This window comes from Cetorhinus maximus, chromosome 6 (assembly GCF_964194155.1).
Source record: "Cetorhinus maximus chromosome 6, sCetMax3.hap1.1, whole genome shotgun sequence".
NCBI lineage: Eukaryota > Metazoa > Chordata > Chondrichthyes > Lamniformes > Cetorhinidae > Cetorhinus > Cetorhinus maximus.
This window is the reverse complement of record NC_135884.1, coordinates 32,954,678-32,967,716: the sequence shown is the minus strand read 5'-3', so window position 1 is coordinate 32,967,716 and position 13,039 is coordinate 32,954,678. Positions and strand designations below refer to the sequence as shown.

Genomic DNA, 13,039 nt, shown 5'->3' with positions numbered 1-13,039 from the left:
ATCAAAATGGAATGGACATCAAACAAAGATATGAGGAAGGCTGATTAAAAACTTGAAGAAAGCGGTGGATTTATAAAGGAGATTCTTAGAGGAAAGAGAAGGAGCGCGACAGAGAAGTCAAGGGAGGAGCTTCCAGAGCTTAGGGTCTCAATGGCTGAAAGCAATGAGAACAAGGAAATGGGGGACACACAATACACCACAGTTGAAGGAACACAAAGTTTGTGGAGGATTGCAGGGCTATAGGAGGTTCCAGAGGTTGGCAGGAAGTAATCTGAATTAAGGTTATCTTGTTACCTTCTAGTCTAATCCTAGAGCAGTGGGTGGTTTATGCAAAGTTTTGAGACCCAGTAGAGCATTTCACAGTCTAGCCAGAACTGCAGCTGGGAAGTTAACTCATTCATTCACCAGGAACATTAAAGTTTGCAACTCTTGGACTGGAACAGGTGAAGGTGAACGTTGTAACAGGAAGGACTGGGGTGGGATACTGATTAAGGAGGAGGATGAAGGTAGAGGCAGAAGAGTCATCAAGTAAATCAACAGCTGTAGAGTTATCATGGTGAAATTAAGGACCAACAGCAAGGCAGCTGGGAGTTTGAGTGCAACCATAAGCGACTTGGTGTGGAAAAGGAGAAAGGTGCCTAAAGAGGAGGTGAGGTTGAACAGATGGCTGGAAATATGTCTAGGGGAGTTTATATGGATAAAGAAGTTTAGGAGTCAGCAAATTCAGAAGAGAGGGCAAGAGCAGCAGAGTTCAAAAATAAAATCATCAATGATAAAGAGTAATAGTGCAGATGCTTAGGGAGGAAAGGAGAGTGGTATCCCAGGGAGAAATCAGAGGTTAAGGCCGGGAAGAGGTTGTAAGCAATTAGAACGTTAAAGAAAATGCAAGTACAGAATGAGATGTTCCATGGAAGGGGAAGTATCAGAGGACTGAAGTGGTGGGGATGGAGGTGGGAGAGGTAGAGATAGGTAAAGAGGCTAAGGTATGACAATAGAAAACACATCATCAATGAGACAGTTTGGCAGGGAAGATGGTGCAAAGTGTTGGCATGTAGAGAGGTTTCAGTAAGACGATAGGCGTCGCCACCTGTAAACCAGTTTACAAAGCCCAGGTGTCAATATGTTCAACTGCAAAAGATCATGGATGTCAATAGTCTCATTCACAAGTGAGCAGATAGTTTCCTATTTTTCTTACTGTAGGCCTTTGCCACAACTCGGTTTTCTATAGCAAATTGAATGGAACGGTATTAGTTGTAGATTATTCTAATCGCATTAGGTCAATATCTCTGATGGAAGATGAAATCAAGCTAACCACTACCATTATTTCCTTCTCTACAACATGAAAAATACAATTACAATCCTTCATATAGGTTCACTGCTAGCCATTATTTCCAAGGAGTGGCATATGTATGTTACTAGGCCTAGGACTGTTTAAGGACTATGGGTTAGGATGAAGGACTAGGGACTAGGGCTGTACTAAGTGGAAGGGAAGCCTCAGGTGGAAAGGTAACATAAATAACATGTCAAATAACAAAAGAGTGTAACAAGTAGAGTAACAAGTCAGAAATTGTGTTTTAGGAACTCCAGGTAAAAGGAGGGCTAAAAAATAGTAATTAAAATAAAGTAATTAAACCAAGAGGGAGAAATAAGAAATGCATCAGTAAAAACTGTAGAACAAAGTGAAGGTTACAATGTATGGCCCAGATGAACATTCTTTACACAACTGCACGGAGTACAAGAAACAAACCAAATAATTTGTGTCTGCAATTTAAACCTCAAGGGTATGACATGGTAGCTATTACTGAAACATGGCTGCAAAATAGTTAGAGCTGAGAGCTAAATATACCAGGTTATAAGATCTACAGGAAAAGGAGGGGAAATGGCAGAGGCACAGGAGCAGCCTTTGTGATTAAGGATGAAATCAATTTGATGATAAAAGGTATGATGAGAGGTAAGCAGGAAGTAAAGACTTTACGGATAAAATTAAGAAATCAAAAAGGATTCAAGGCTCTAGTGGGAGTTGCGTTTCGGACTCCAGTAGCAGCTATGAAGTGGTAGATTGTGAAATACTTGCAAATTGGGAAAAAATGACAGAAGATCAGTGGGAGATGCCCAAAAAGAATTTGACACGATACAGAACCAATTTATATCCCTAAGGGGCAAGAGCTCTACTTACCAAAAAAGGCAGCCATGGATAACTAAAGAGGAGAGACACCATAAAACTATAAGAAAAAGGATATAAAAATGAAAAAATAGCACAGATCCTGGCAAAAGAGATGGAGCTACAAAAAGGGAGTATGAAAAGAAACTTGCAAGACATATCAAAATCAACAAAAACATCTTTACAATTACATTAGGGGAAAAAGGTGGTCTGAAGCAATGTTAACCTCTTAAAAACTGCTAACAGTGATATTGTCAATAAAAATAAAGAAATTAAAGACAAGCTGAATAATTACTTTGTGCCAGTATTTACAGTAGAGGAAGAGGTCAGCATGCCAAACATTCCAAGGAAACTAATACTGAATCAGTCAGGGACTCGTCCAAACTAATAGAAGCAAAATGACAGTAATGAAGAAAACAGTGGCATGAAAGAGTGCCAAATCCCTAGGACCAGATGTTTTCCATCCAAGGGCTAAGGAAGTTGGTGAGAATGTTACTGATGCCCTAACTATAATCTTCCAACGTTCTCTCAATCCAGGAACTGTTCCTTTAAACCAGAAAATTTCACATGTCACTCCACTGTTTAAGGAAGGTGAGAGAAGGAAACCAGGAAATTATAGACCAATTACTCTAGTAATTTTCCGACAACAGATGTAGGCTAAGGAAAATTTTCAGCTGATCAGAGAGCCAGCATGGATTTTTATAGGGTAGACCATGCCGGATGCATTGGATTGAATTTCTGAAGTGGTGACTAAAGTAGTGAATAGGGGAATGTCTCTGAAAGTTATTTATATGGACTTCCAGAAGGCATTTGATAAAGACCCGAATACACATCTGTTTGCTAAAGTTGAAGGACGTGGAATTGAAGGAAAATTCAGCTCCTTTGTCCACATTTGGCCCAACTCTGTGAAGGGGTCTGTAGCAGAGTGGTCCCAGTGTAACCCAAACTGAGCAGTGAGAAGGTTACTGAAACTGCCACTTGGTAGCACTGTCGATGACCCCAATACCTTGTTGATGATTGAGTGTAGGCTGAGGGAATGAACGGTAATTAGCAGAATTGGATTTGTTTGGCTTTTTGTGGACAGGACACAGGTGGGCAATTTTCCACTTTGTCAAGCAGATAGCAGTGTTGTCTTTGTACTGGAATAGCATAGATGGAGCTGTGGCTAGTTCTGCAGTGCAAGACTTCAACACTACAGCAAGGATGTTAATGGGCCTTGGCTGTGCCCAGTGCACAGCATTTCTTGCTATCACATGCCGTGAATTTAATTGGCTAAATACTGGCTTCTGTGATAATGGAAATCTCAGGAGGCTGAGATAGATCATCCCCTCCGCACTTCTAGCTGAAGGTGGTTGCAAATTCTTCAGCTTTGCCTTTTGCACTCACGTGCTGGGCTCTGCCATCATTGAGGATGAGGGTGTTCTCCTTCGATTAGTTGTTTAATCGTCCATCACATTCACAACTGGGTGTGGCAGGTCTATAGAATCTAATCCATTGGTTCTGGGATCACTTAGCTCTGTCTATAGCATGCTACTTCCAGTGTTTAGCATGCATGTATTCCAGTGTTGTAGAGCTTTACCAGACTGGCACTCCATTTTCCGGTACGCTGGATGTTGCTCCTTGCATGCGCTTCTACACTCATTGAGCCTGAGTCAGTCCCCTGGCTTGATGGTAATGGTAGAGTGAGGGATATGCCAGGTCTCAAGGTTGCACATTGTAGTGGAATACAATTCTGTAGTGGCTCTTGTGTCAGTGTCCATCAGTGGATGCCCAGTTTTGAGCTGCTGAATCTGTTCCATTTAGCGACATGATGGCAGCTATCCTGAGCGTGAAGGTGAGATATAGTCTCCACAAGGACTGCCAGTCTTTACCCCTAGCAATATCATCATGGCCAGGTAGGTTAGTGAGGAAAGTATCAAGTAGGTTTTTCCCTCTTGTTGGATCTCTCACCACATCTCACAGGCCCACACTGGCAGCTATGTTCTTCAGGAATCCACCAGCTCAGTCAGTAATGGTACTATCAAGCCACTCCTGGTGGTGGACATTAAAGCCCTTACCAGGGCTTATGTCCTTGCTACCCTGAGTGCTTCTTCCAAGGAAACACAGAAGAGAACAGATTCACCATCAGGTGGTAATTAGCAGGAGGTTTCCCTGTCCATGTTTGACCTGAGGCCACGAGACTTCCAGGGCTTTGAGTCAATATTGAGGAACTCCAGGGCCACCGTACCGCTTGGTGGATTTGTTCTGCCAGTGGGGCAGGGCATATCCAGGGATGGTGATGGAGGCATCTGGAACATTGGCTGAAAAGGTTATTCTGTACATATGATTTTGTCAGACTGTCGCTTGTCCATTTTGAGGGAGAGTTCTACCAATTTTGGCACAAGGCCTAGATGTTCATGAGGACTTTGCAGGGTTGACTGGGCTGAGGGGGATGCCTTTGTCCAGTCCGGTGCATAAGTCAATGCCAGGTGATCCATCCAATTCTATGCATTGTTTTTGTAGTGGTTTGACATAACTGAATGGCTTGCTTTTCAGTGGATAATTAAAGGCCATCCAGATTGCTGTAGGTCCAGAGTCACACATAGACCAGGGAAGGCTTCCTTCCCTTTTATTTTTTTTTGACAATCTGGTAGTTTCATGGTCATTTCATTACTGACACTAGCTTTTGTTCCAGATTTTATTTAGTTAACTGAATTTAAATTCCCAAGCTGCCATGGTGCGGTTTGAACTCATATCTCTAGATGGTTAGTCCAGATCTTTATACTAGTGGTCCAGTAACTTAACCACTATGATTTTGCACAGTGTCACCATCACATCTTCTGTGTGACGAATTCTCTCTGTTCTCTACGTTAACTCTTTTGTATTTAATCTGTATTTATGGTCCCTAGTTCAAACATTGGAAAAAATTTGCTTCTATTGACTCTACTCTTTCCTTTCATCACTAACATTTCTATCACACAACACAGATTACAGGCATTGTGAATGAAAATGGACCCAAGTCTTTCTTTGTAATTACTTCCTAGTGAATATGCATTGTATCCCACTAAAGCCCCATTATTCTTCCAATGATGCTGAGCACATGAGATACACAGCACTCTAACTGAGATCTTAAGATCCCATATAGACTGATACATTTTATACATTATACAACTTGACTTTTATATTTTATACTTCATAAAACCTGCAATTCTATTAGCTGATGCGTTCTGGTAAGTATTTAAAGGTCATTTAATGAATGTGAGTTAAGTGAATGGGCAAGTGAATGGTGACCAAGTGGGTAGTTGGGGATTATCGGTGTCAGGTCAGGTTGGTGGGTAGAGGATTGGTAGTCAATCTGGTCAGTGGGTAGTGGGGTGTTAGTCAAGTCTGTTTGGAGATATAGTCAGGAGGGTTGTCAGGGCTGGTGGGCAAGTAGTCAGGTCAGGGAGTAGTCGGGTGGTCCGGGGTGGTGGTGGTGGGGGGCGGGGGTCCAGTTGTGGAGTTACCCAGGTGTTAGGCCAGACTTTAGAGTTTCTAAAATCTCCTGGGTAACTGTTAAGGTAAGTCCCATGGATCTGTTCCATGTCTCCAATTCCAGCTCAGTCGGAGACATTCGTGCAGGGTCCTGGAAAGTGTGGAGTTGCCCATCAGAAGTTTAACTTCCTGGGCAATTTCCACGAGTCCACATGTCAAAGCTTCTGTCGGGCCCTGATGCATCCGTAGACTCTTAAGATTTGGGCCATTATGTCTAAGGCCTCAGCAATTTCTTCCTTCATCTCCCTCAGGATGAACGACATTGGGCCCTGTCTTCCTTTAACCCAACTAATTTATGTAAAAATATCCTTATATCCATCATAATACTACTCATTTTCCTATCTACCACTTCAGGTTTTACCTCTTTGCTAATCAGAAAAGCCTAATGCAAAGCTGTATTTATTAAATATCTCCACCTTTTTTTAGACCATCTAAAAAAAAATCTTCCTCACCACAATGACTTCTATGATAAACTAAATGAAATCAATCACAAATTTATCAAAGTAAATTAAAATCACACCTACAGTACACAGGCTTACAACAGTTTCTTCAATAGATGAAGTTTCAAATATAATTAGCATGATTTTGGGGTCAGTGGTGAAGGAATGGTGCTTGCCCTGCATCACGCTGACAGTTTCCCACTGAGTTTTCACAGGCTTTTGAACAGCAACTTGCTGTGATTGAGCACCAGGTCCAATGCGATGCTCTCAACAGGACGTATGAGGCTCATAGGAGCAGGGCAAGAAGCAGCATAGTTCCTCAAACAACCATATCGAGGAATGCTCACTGAGATACACAAGATGAAATTTTAACTCATTTAAAACTCGCCCTCTTGCTCAAAGTTAAAATTGGACCAAAAAGTCTAAACCAGGTGGAATATATTAAGTTTAATTCAATGTAAAATCATGACAGAAAGCAAGAGAGATGTGGAAAGAGAGATAAACGACAGACAGAAAACAGTACAAAAAAATAATTTTTCCCTTAAAATCTCCAACACCAAGTTCTGAAGGAATGATTCTCCAAATTTACAAACTTAACTGCTCAGTGCTAGAAAGATTGCTTTGTAATAATTACGACATTATAAATTCACTTATGCCTGCATGCACAATTGCTAACTTTATTTGCATTATTTAATGGTTAACTAGGTACAGCACATACATGTCTTTACATGGATTACTCTCAATAAAGTATTATTATAACACAACCTGCTTGCTGAGGAACAGAGGAACTTGGACACCAATTTCCACATTTAACCGTACATGTGGGGAGATGAGAAGTTTCTGTCCTATTTACTTCATAATAATGGTGAAAGCCAATTGCTTCACCATTATTCACAATGGAGACACCAAGAAAAAAAAAAACAAATTTTTCCAAACATGGAACATCATATACCTAGCTCTTTTTTCCATTGGATTCGCCTGGCTTCCAGCTGATCCTTTTCGTTTTCTCGTTCTCCAAGGTGCCTGAAAAGTCCATCTCGGACTTGGTTGGACGCACTATCAAAGTAATGCCGTTCACATAAAAAAGAAGCAGAAGTATATTTTTTGCTACTTGTTTTTAAGAATTATAAACTTGCAATATAATTCTAAAATCAATGAAATTGCCTCTTTGTGGGCCATAGTTGTATCACCATGCTATGTGAATAAATGTACTGAATCCAAAAAGCCATTCAATTTAGATTATTCACAGAACATCCGAATCACAGAAGAAGCCCTTCGGCCCATCGAGTCTGCACCGACACGTGAGAAACACCTGACCTACCTACCTAATCCCATTTACCAACACTTGGCCCATAGCCTTGAATGTTATGACGTGCCAAGTGCTCATCCAGGTACAGGATGAGGCAACCCGCCTCCACCTCCCTCCCAGGCAGTGCGTTCCAGACCGTCACCACCCTCTGGGTAAAAAAGTTTTTCCTCACATCCCCCCCTAAACCTCCTGCCCCTCACCTTGAACTTATGCCCCCTTGTGACTGACCCTTCAACTAAAGGGAACAGCTGCTCCCTATCCACCCTGTCCACACCCCTCATAATCTTGTACACCTCGATCAGGTCGCCCCTCAGTCTCCTCTGCTCCAAGGAAAACAACCCAAGTCTATCCAACCTCTCTTCATAACTTAAATGTTTCATCCCAGGCAACATCCTGGTGCATCTCCTCTGCACCCACTCCAGTGCAATCACATCCTTCCTATAATGTGACAACCAGGACTGCACACAGTACTCCAGCTGTGGCCTCACCAAGGTTCTATACAACTCTAACATGACCTCCCTACTTTTGTAATCTATGCCTCGATTGATATAGGCAAGTGTCCCATATGCCTTTTTCACCACCCCACTAACATGCCCCTCCGCCTTCAGAGATCTATGGACATACACGCCAAGGTCCCTTTGTCCCTCAGAACTTCCTAGTGCCATGTCGTTTATTAACTACTTCCTTGTCAAATTACTCCTTCCAAAGTGTATCACCTCACACTTTTCAGGTTTAAATTCCATCTGCCACTTATCTGCCCATTTGACCATCCTGTCTTATCTTCCTGTAGCCCAAGACACTCAACCTCACTGTTAACCACCCGGCCAATCATTGTGTCATCCGCAAACTTACTAATCCTACCCCCAACATCATCATCTACGTTGATTATATAAATGACAAATAATAGGGGACCGAGCACAGATCCCTGTGGTACGCCACTGGACACTGGCTTCTAGTCACTAAAGCATCCTTCTGTCATCACCCTCTGCCTCCTACAACTAAGCCAATTTTGAATCCACCTTATCAAACTACCCTGTATCCCAGGGAAGCTCAAGAGGCCAGAATTAGATGAGAGCAGACATCCTGGAGGGTGGTGGGGCCAGAGGAGAAAGGGAGGAACAAGGTCACAGCAGGACCCATAAACAAGGATGAGAATTCTAAAATCAAGAGGTTGCTTGACCAGAGCGAATTTAAGTTGGGGACCACAGGAGCAGTTGGTGAACAGAACCGGACATAGCCAACACATGGGCAGCAGAGCCTAGGATGACCTCAAGTCTACATTCGGCAGAATGTGGAAGACCAGCCAGGAGTGCATTAGAAAAGCCGTGTCCAGAGGCAACAGAGGCATGACTGAGGAAAAGCAGTTAGGGATTCCACTCATGATAACTATTCAATCAACCTTCATAGAAAGCTGTACATAAGAACAAATTTCTACAGTTGAATAGTCAAAACTCATGACATAACACCACATATGAAAATTTGGCAAGAGAGATGAATAACTGCGTACAAGAGAATAAGAGAGACAAGAGGACAGAAGGAATAATGCACAATGTTAATTGTTTACAAAGGACTTCTGAATGGTGTACAACTCAAAAATAACTACTATTCTGAAATTATATATTTCCATTTATTCCACTGAATTTTACTAAACAAAGCAAACGTGGGCTTCAATTAATTCAATGACAATCAAATGCTGAATATTCCACGGCCAATAAGCTACCACGCATCTTCATCAATAAATATTTCTAATGAATTTGGCATACTTTACAACTAACACCAGCATTACATTCTTTCCTGTACAGTACAATCCTCGGATGCTACTTTTATGAGCCTCCTTGCTTCTTCACTCTGCTCCATCATTGGTGGAAAAGTCTTTCGTCATCTCAGTCCGAATCCAGAACCCGTTTCCTAAACTCAATGCTTCTTTTGCTGTATTTGAAGGCTTTATGTCCAATCAAGCTTTTCTACAATAAAGATACCATGTAATGATTGTTTCTATCAGTTAGATTGTCAGGGACAGGGGGAAGGCAGCTCACAAAAGCAAGCAGGAAAAATATCCCACGTAAGTAGCCAACTGGAGCAATTTTTCATTTCGAATTCTAATTTTCAAACCACTCCATGACCACACCCTTCCCTATCTCTGCAGCCTCCTCTAGCTCTACAACCCTCCCAAGATCTCCAAGCACTTGCTGTCTTGACCTCTTCAAAATCCATGATTTTAATCATTCTACCATGGCATGAAAGGCTCAAGCTCTAGGATTCCCTCCATAAATCTCTATGCCCCTCTCTCCACTTTAAGATGCTCCTTAAAACATATCTCTTTGACCAATTGTGTCAATTTTTGTGCGCTAATGCTCCTGCAAAGTGCCTTAAAATGTTTTCGTACATTAAAGATGCTGCAAGATGACAGCAAGCTGTTGTTGTTGTAGAGCTACTAACAGCTAATTACAAAGCAGTATTGGTGGCACAGGTCACTCACTACAATAATTGGCATCATCAACGTTCCAACTGACCTTACAGGTGTATCATATCATAATGCAGACCAATTGTGCAACCTTACACTGCAGATTATTATAATAGAATTGAGATTCTTGATTTATTTAGTGCATTCATATGGTACTTAATTGCTTTATTTTCAATACCTACCTAATATCCACAGTCTTTTCAGCTTGCACAGGGTTTGATTGTTCGACATTTGCTCTGGATTTATTAGTTGCCTGTGGTTTTTGGGATGAACTATTGTCCTGCGAGGCCTCATTATTGGCACAGTCAACACCAATTTTCAGAGTGGCATTCTCTTCCCCTTTAAGCTCTTTACGTGTGGCCTCAGCTTCTTTAACTTCTTTACCTATTAAGAAACAAAACATCAGCAGTTCAAAGCAAAAACTCTTGTTTACTACCTTTGTTGCATCTATCTGTCTTTACCAAGGAAGAAGATGCTATCCAAGCCATGGTAAAAGAAAGGTAATTCAGACACCAGATGGGTTTTAAATAGAAATGGTGATGGTATTGGATAGGTTATCTGTAAGTAAAGTTGATAAGGTACCAAGGTCAGATGAAATACATCCAAAAATACGGAGGAAAGTGAGAGTGAAAATTGCAGAGGCACTGGCCATAATTTTTCAATCTTCCTTAAACTCAAGGGTGGTTCCAGAGGACTGGAGAATTGCAAACATTACACCCTTGTTCAAAAAGATGTAAAGATAAGCCCAGCAACTACAGGCCAGTTTAACTTTAGTGGTGGGGAAACTTTTAGAAATAATAATTTGGAGCAAAATTTCACATGAACAAATGTGGGTTAATTAAGGAAAGCCAGCATGGATTTCTTAAGGGAAAATCATATTTAACTAGCTTGCTGGAGTTTTTTGAAGAGGTAGCAGAGAGGGTTGAAGAGGTCAATGCTGTTGATGTGTTGTACATGGACTTCGAAAAAGTGTTTGATACAGCACCACACAACAGACTTGCGAGCAAGGTTTATAGCTCATGGAATAAAAAGAACAGTAACAACATGGATACGGAACTGGCTAAACAACAGGAAACAGAAAGCAGTGGTTAATGGATGTTTTCATGCTGGAGGAAGGCATGGAGTTCCCCTAGGGTCAACATTGGGACCCTTGCTTTTCCTGATATACATTAATGACCTAGACCTTGGTGTATAAGGCACAATTTCAAAGCTTGCGGATGATACAAAACTTGGAAATATTGTGAACTATAAGGAGGATAGCGTAGAACTCCAAAAGGGACAGAGACAAATTGGTGGGATGGGCGGACAGGTGACAGATGAAATTCAATGCAGAGAAATGAGTAGTAATTCATTGTGGTAGGAACAACACATAGAGACAATATACAGGGTACAACTCTCAGAGGAGTGCAGGAGCAGAGAGACCTGAGTGTATTTGTGCATAAATCATTGAAGGTGGCAAGACAGGTTGAGAGAGCAAATAATTATGCATACAGTATCCTGGGTGTTATTAATAGGGGCAAGGAGTACAAGAGCAAGGAGGTTATGTTGAATTTGTACAAGTCACTAGTTCGGCCTCAGCTAGAGTATTGTGTCCAGTTCTGGGCACCGCACTTTAGGAAGAATGTGAAGGCATTAGAGAGGGCGCAGTAAAGATTCACAAGAATGGTTCCAGGGCTGAGGCACTTCAGTTATGAAGATAGATTGGAGATGTTAGGACCGTTTTCCTTGGGGAAAATAAGGTTGAGAGGAGGAGTGCAGCTGACTAACTGAGTGAAGACTTGGAGTTTGATGAGAGGGGAGTTCGGTGAAAGAGAAGGAGTTGTTCGTTTCCTCTTTCTATCTTTCTCACCCCATAGAAATTGGTTCTTGCTCTACTACAGGGAAAGGAGATAGCTTTGTTGAGTATCTGGTAAGTATCCCTAAGGTTTAAAATAGTGCACAATTTGGTGGTAAAGTTAATAAAAAAATAAGAAAGCAACATAAATAAGTGATTAATATAATTAAGTAATTATGTAAAACGCATTAAGGATGGCAGGACAGGTGATGTGTCAAGGCTGCAGCCTGTGGGAGCTCCTGGATAACATTGTGATCCAGGGCAAACACATCTACAGTGTTTGCGGCTTGAGGAATTTCGGCTCAGAGTCATTGAGCTGCAGGCTGAGCTGCAGACTCAAACACATCAGGAAGGGGGAAAAGTTACTTGGATGCTTTATACCAGGAGGCAGTCACACCAGTTAGGATAGGGTCTTCCGACTTGGTCAGTGGCCAGGGACAGGAGGATGTGACTGCGAGTGAGGCAGATAAGGGGACCCAGAGGGCAGGAGTGCAGGAGCGTGAGCCTCTGCAATTGTTCAAAAGGCTTGAGGCTCCCTCAGCTAGTTTGGATGAGTGTAGGGGTTGCAGGCCCACCATCCGTGGTTAACTAAAAAAGTTAAAGACAGTATCAAACTTAAAGGAAAAAGCATATAATTACGCAAAGACAGGTGGCAGGTCAGAAGATGGAACAGAATGTAAAGAACAGCAAAGAATGGCGACAAGATTAATAAGGAGAGAAAATTTAGAGTACGATAGAAAGCTAGCTAGTAATGTAGATGTGGATAGTAAGAGTTTCTATAGATATTTAAATAAGAAGAGTTAACAAAGTGAGCAATGGTCCTATACAAAGTGTGTCTGGGGAATTGAGAATGGAAAGTAGGGATTTGGCAGATGAATTAAACAAGTATTTTGCTTTGGTCTTCGTTATAGAGGGCACAAGTAGAATCCCAGAAATAGTTGCAAATCAGGAAATGGGAGGGAAGAACTCGGGAAAATGAAAATCACCAGGGAAGTGGTATTGAGCAAATTGTTGGGGGTGCGGGCTGACAAATCCCCAGGCCCGGATGGACTTCACCCTAAGATCTTGAAAGAAGTGGCTAGTGAAATAGTTGATGCACTGGTTTTAATTTTCCAAAATTCCCTAGATTCAAGGAAGGTTCCATTAGATTGGAAAATAGCAAATATAACTCCTTTATTCAAAAAGGGAGGAGACAGAAAGCAGGAAACTATAGGCCAGTTAGTCTAACATCTGTCATGGGGAAAATGTTAGAAGCTTTATTAAAGATGTTATAACAGGGTACTTAGAAAAATTCAAGGTCATCAGGCAAAATCAACAT

General features: G+C 41.6%; 1 protein-coding gene across 2 annotated transcripts in view; it reads right to left on the bottom strand.

Annotated features, from left to right (window-relative positions):
- Positions 1–13,039, bottom strand: part of ccdc66 (coiled-coil domain containing 66) — an 84,614-nt gene that overhangs the window by 46,718 nt on the left and 24,857 nt on the right. For both annotated transcript variants that reach the window (XM_078543527.1, XM_078543528.1), the window contains exons 5-6: positions 10,070–10,271; positions 7,067–7,170 (exon numbers count right to left, since the gene is read on the bottom strand). In XM_078543527.1, coding sequence (XP_078399653.1) covers positions 7,067–7,170; positions 10,070–10,271 — 306 coding nt within the window. The remainder of the gene's footprint in view (positions 1–7,066; positions 7,171–10,069; positions 10,272–13,039) is intronic.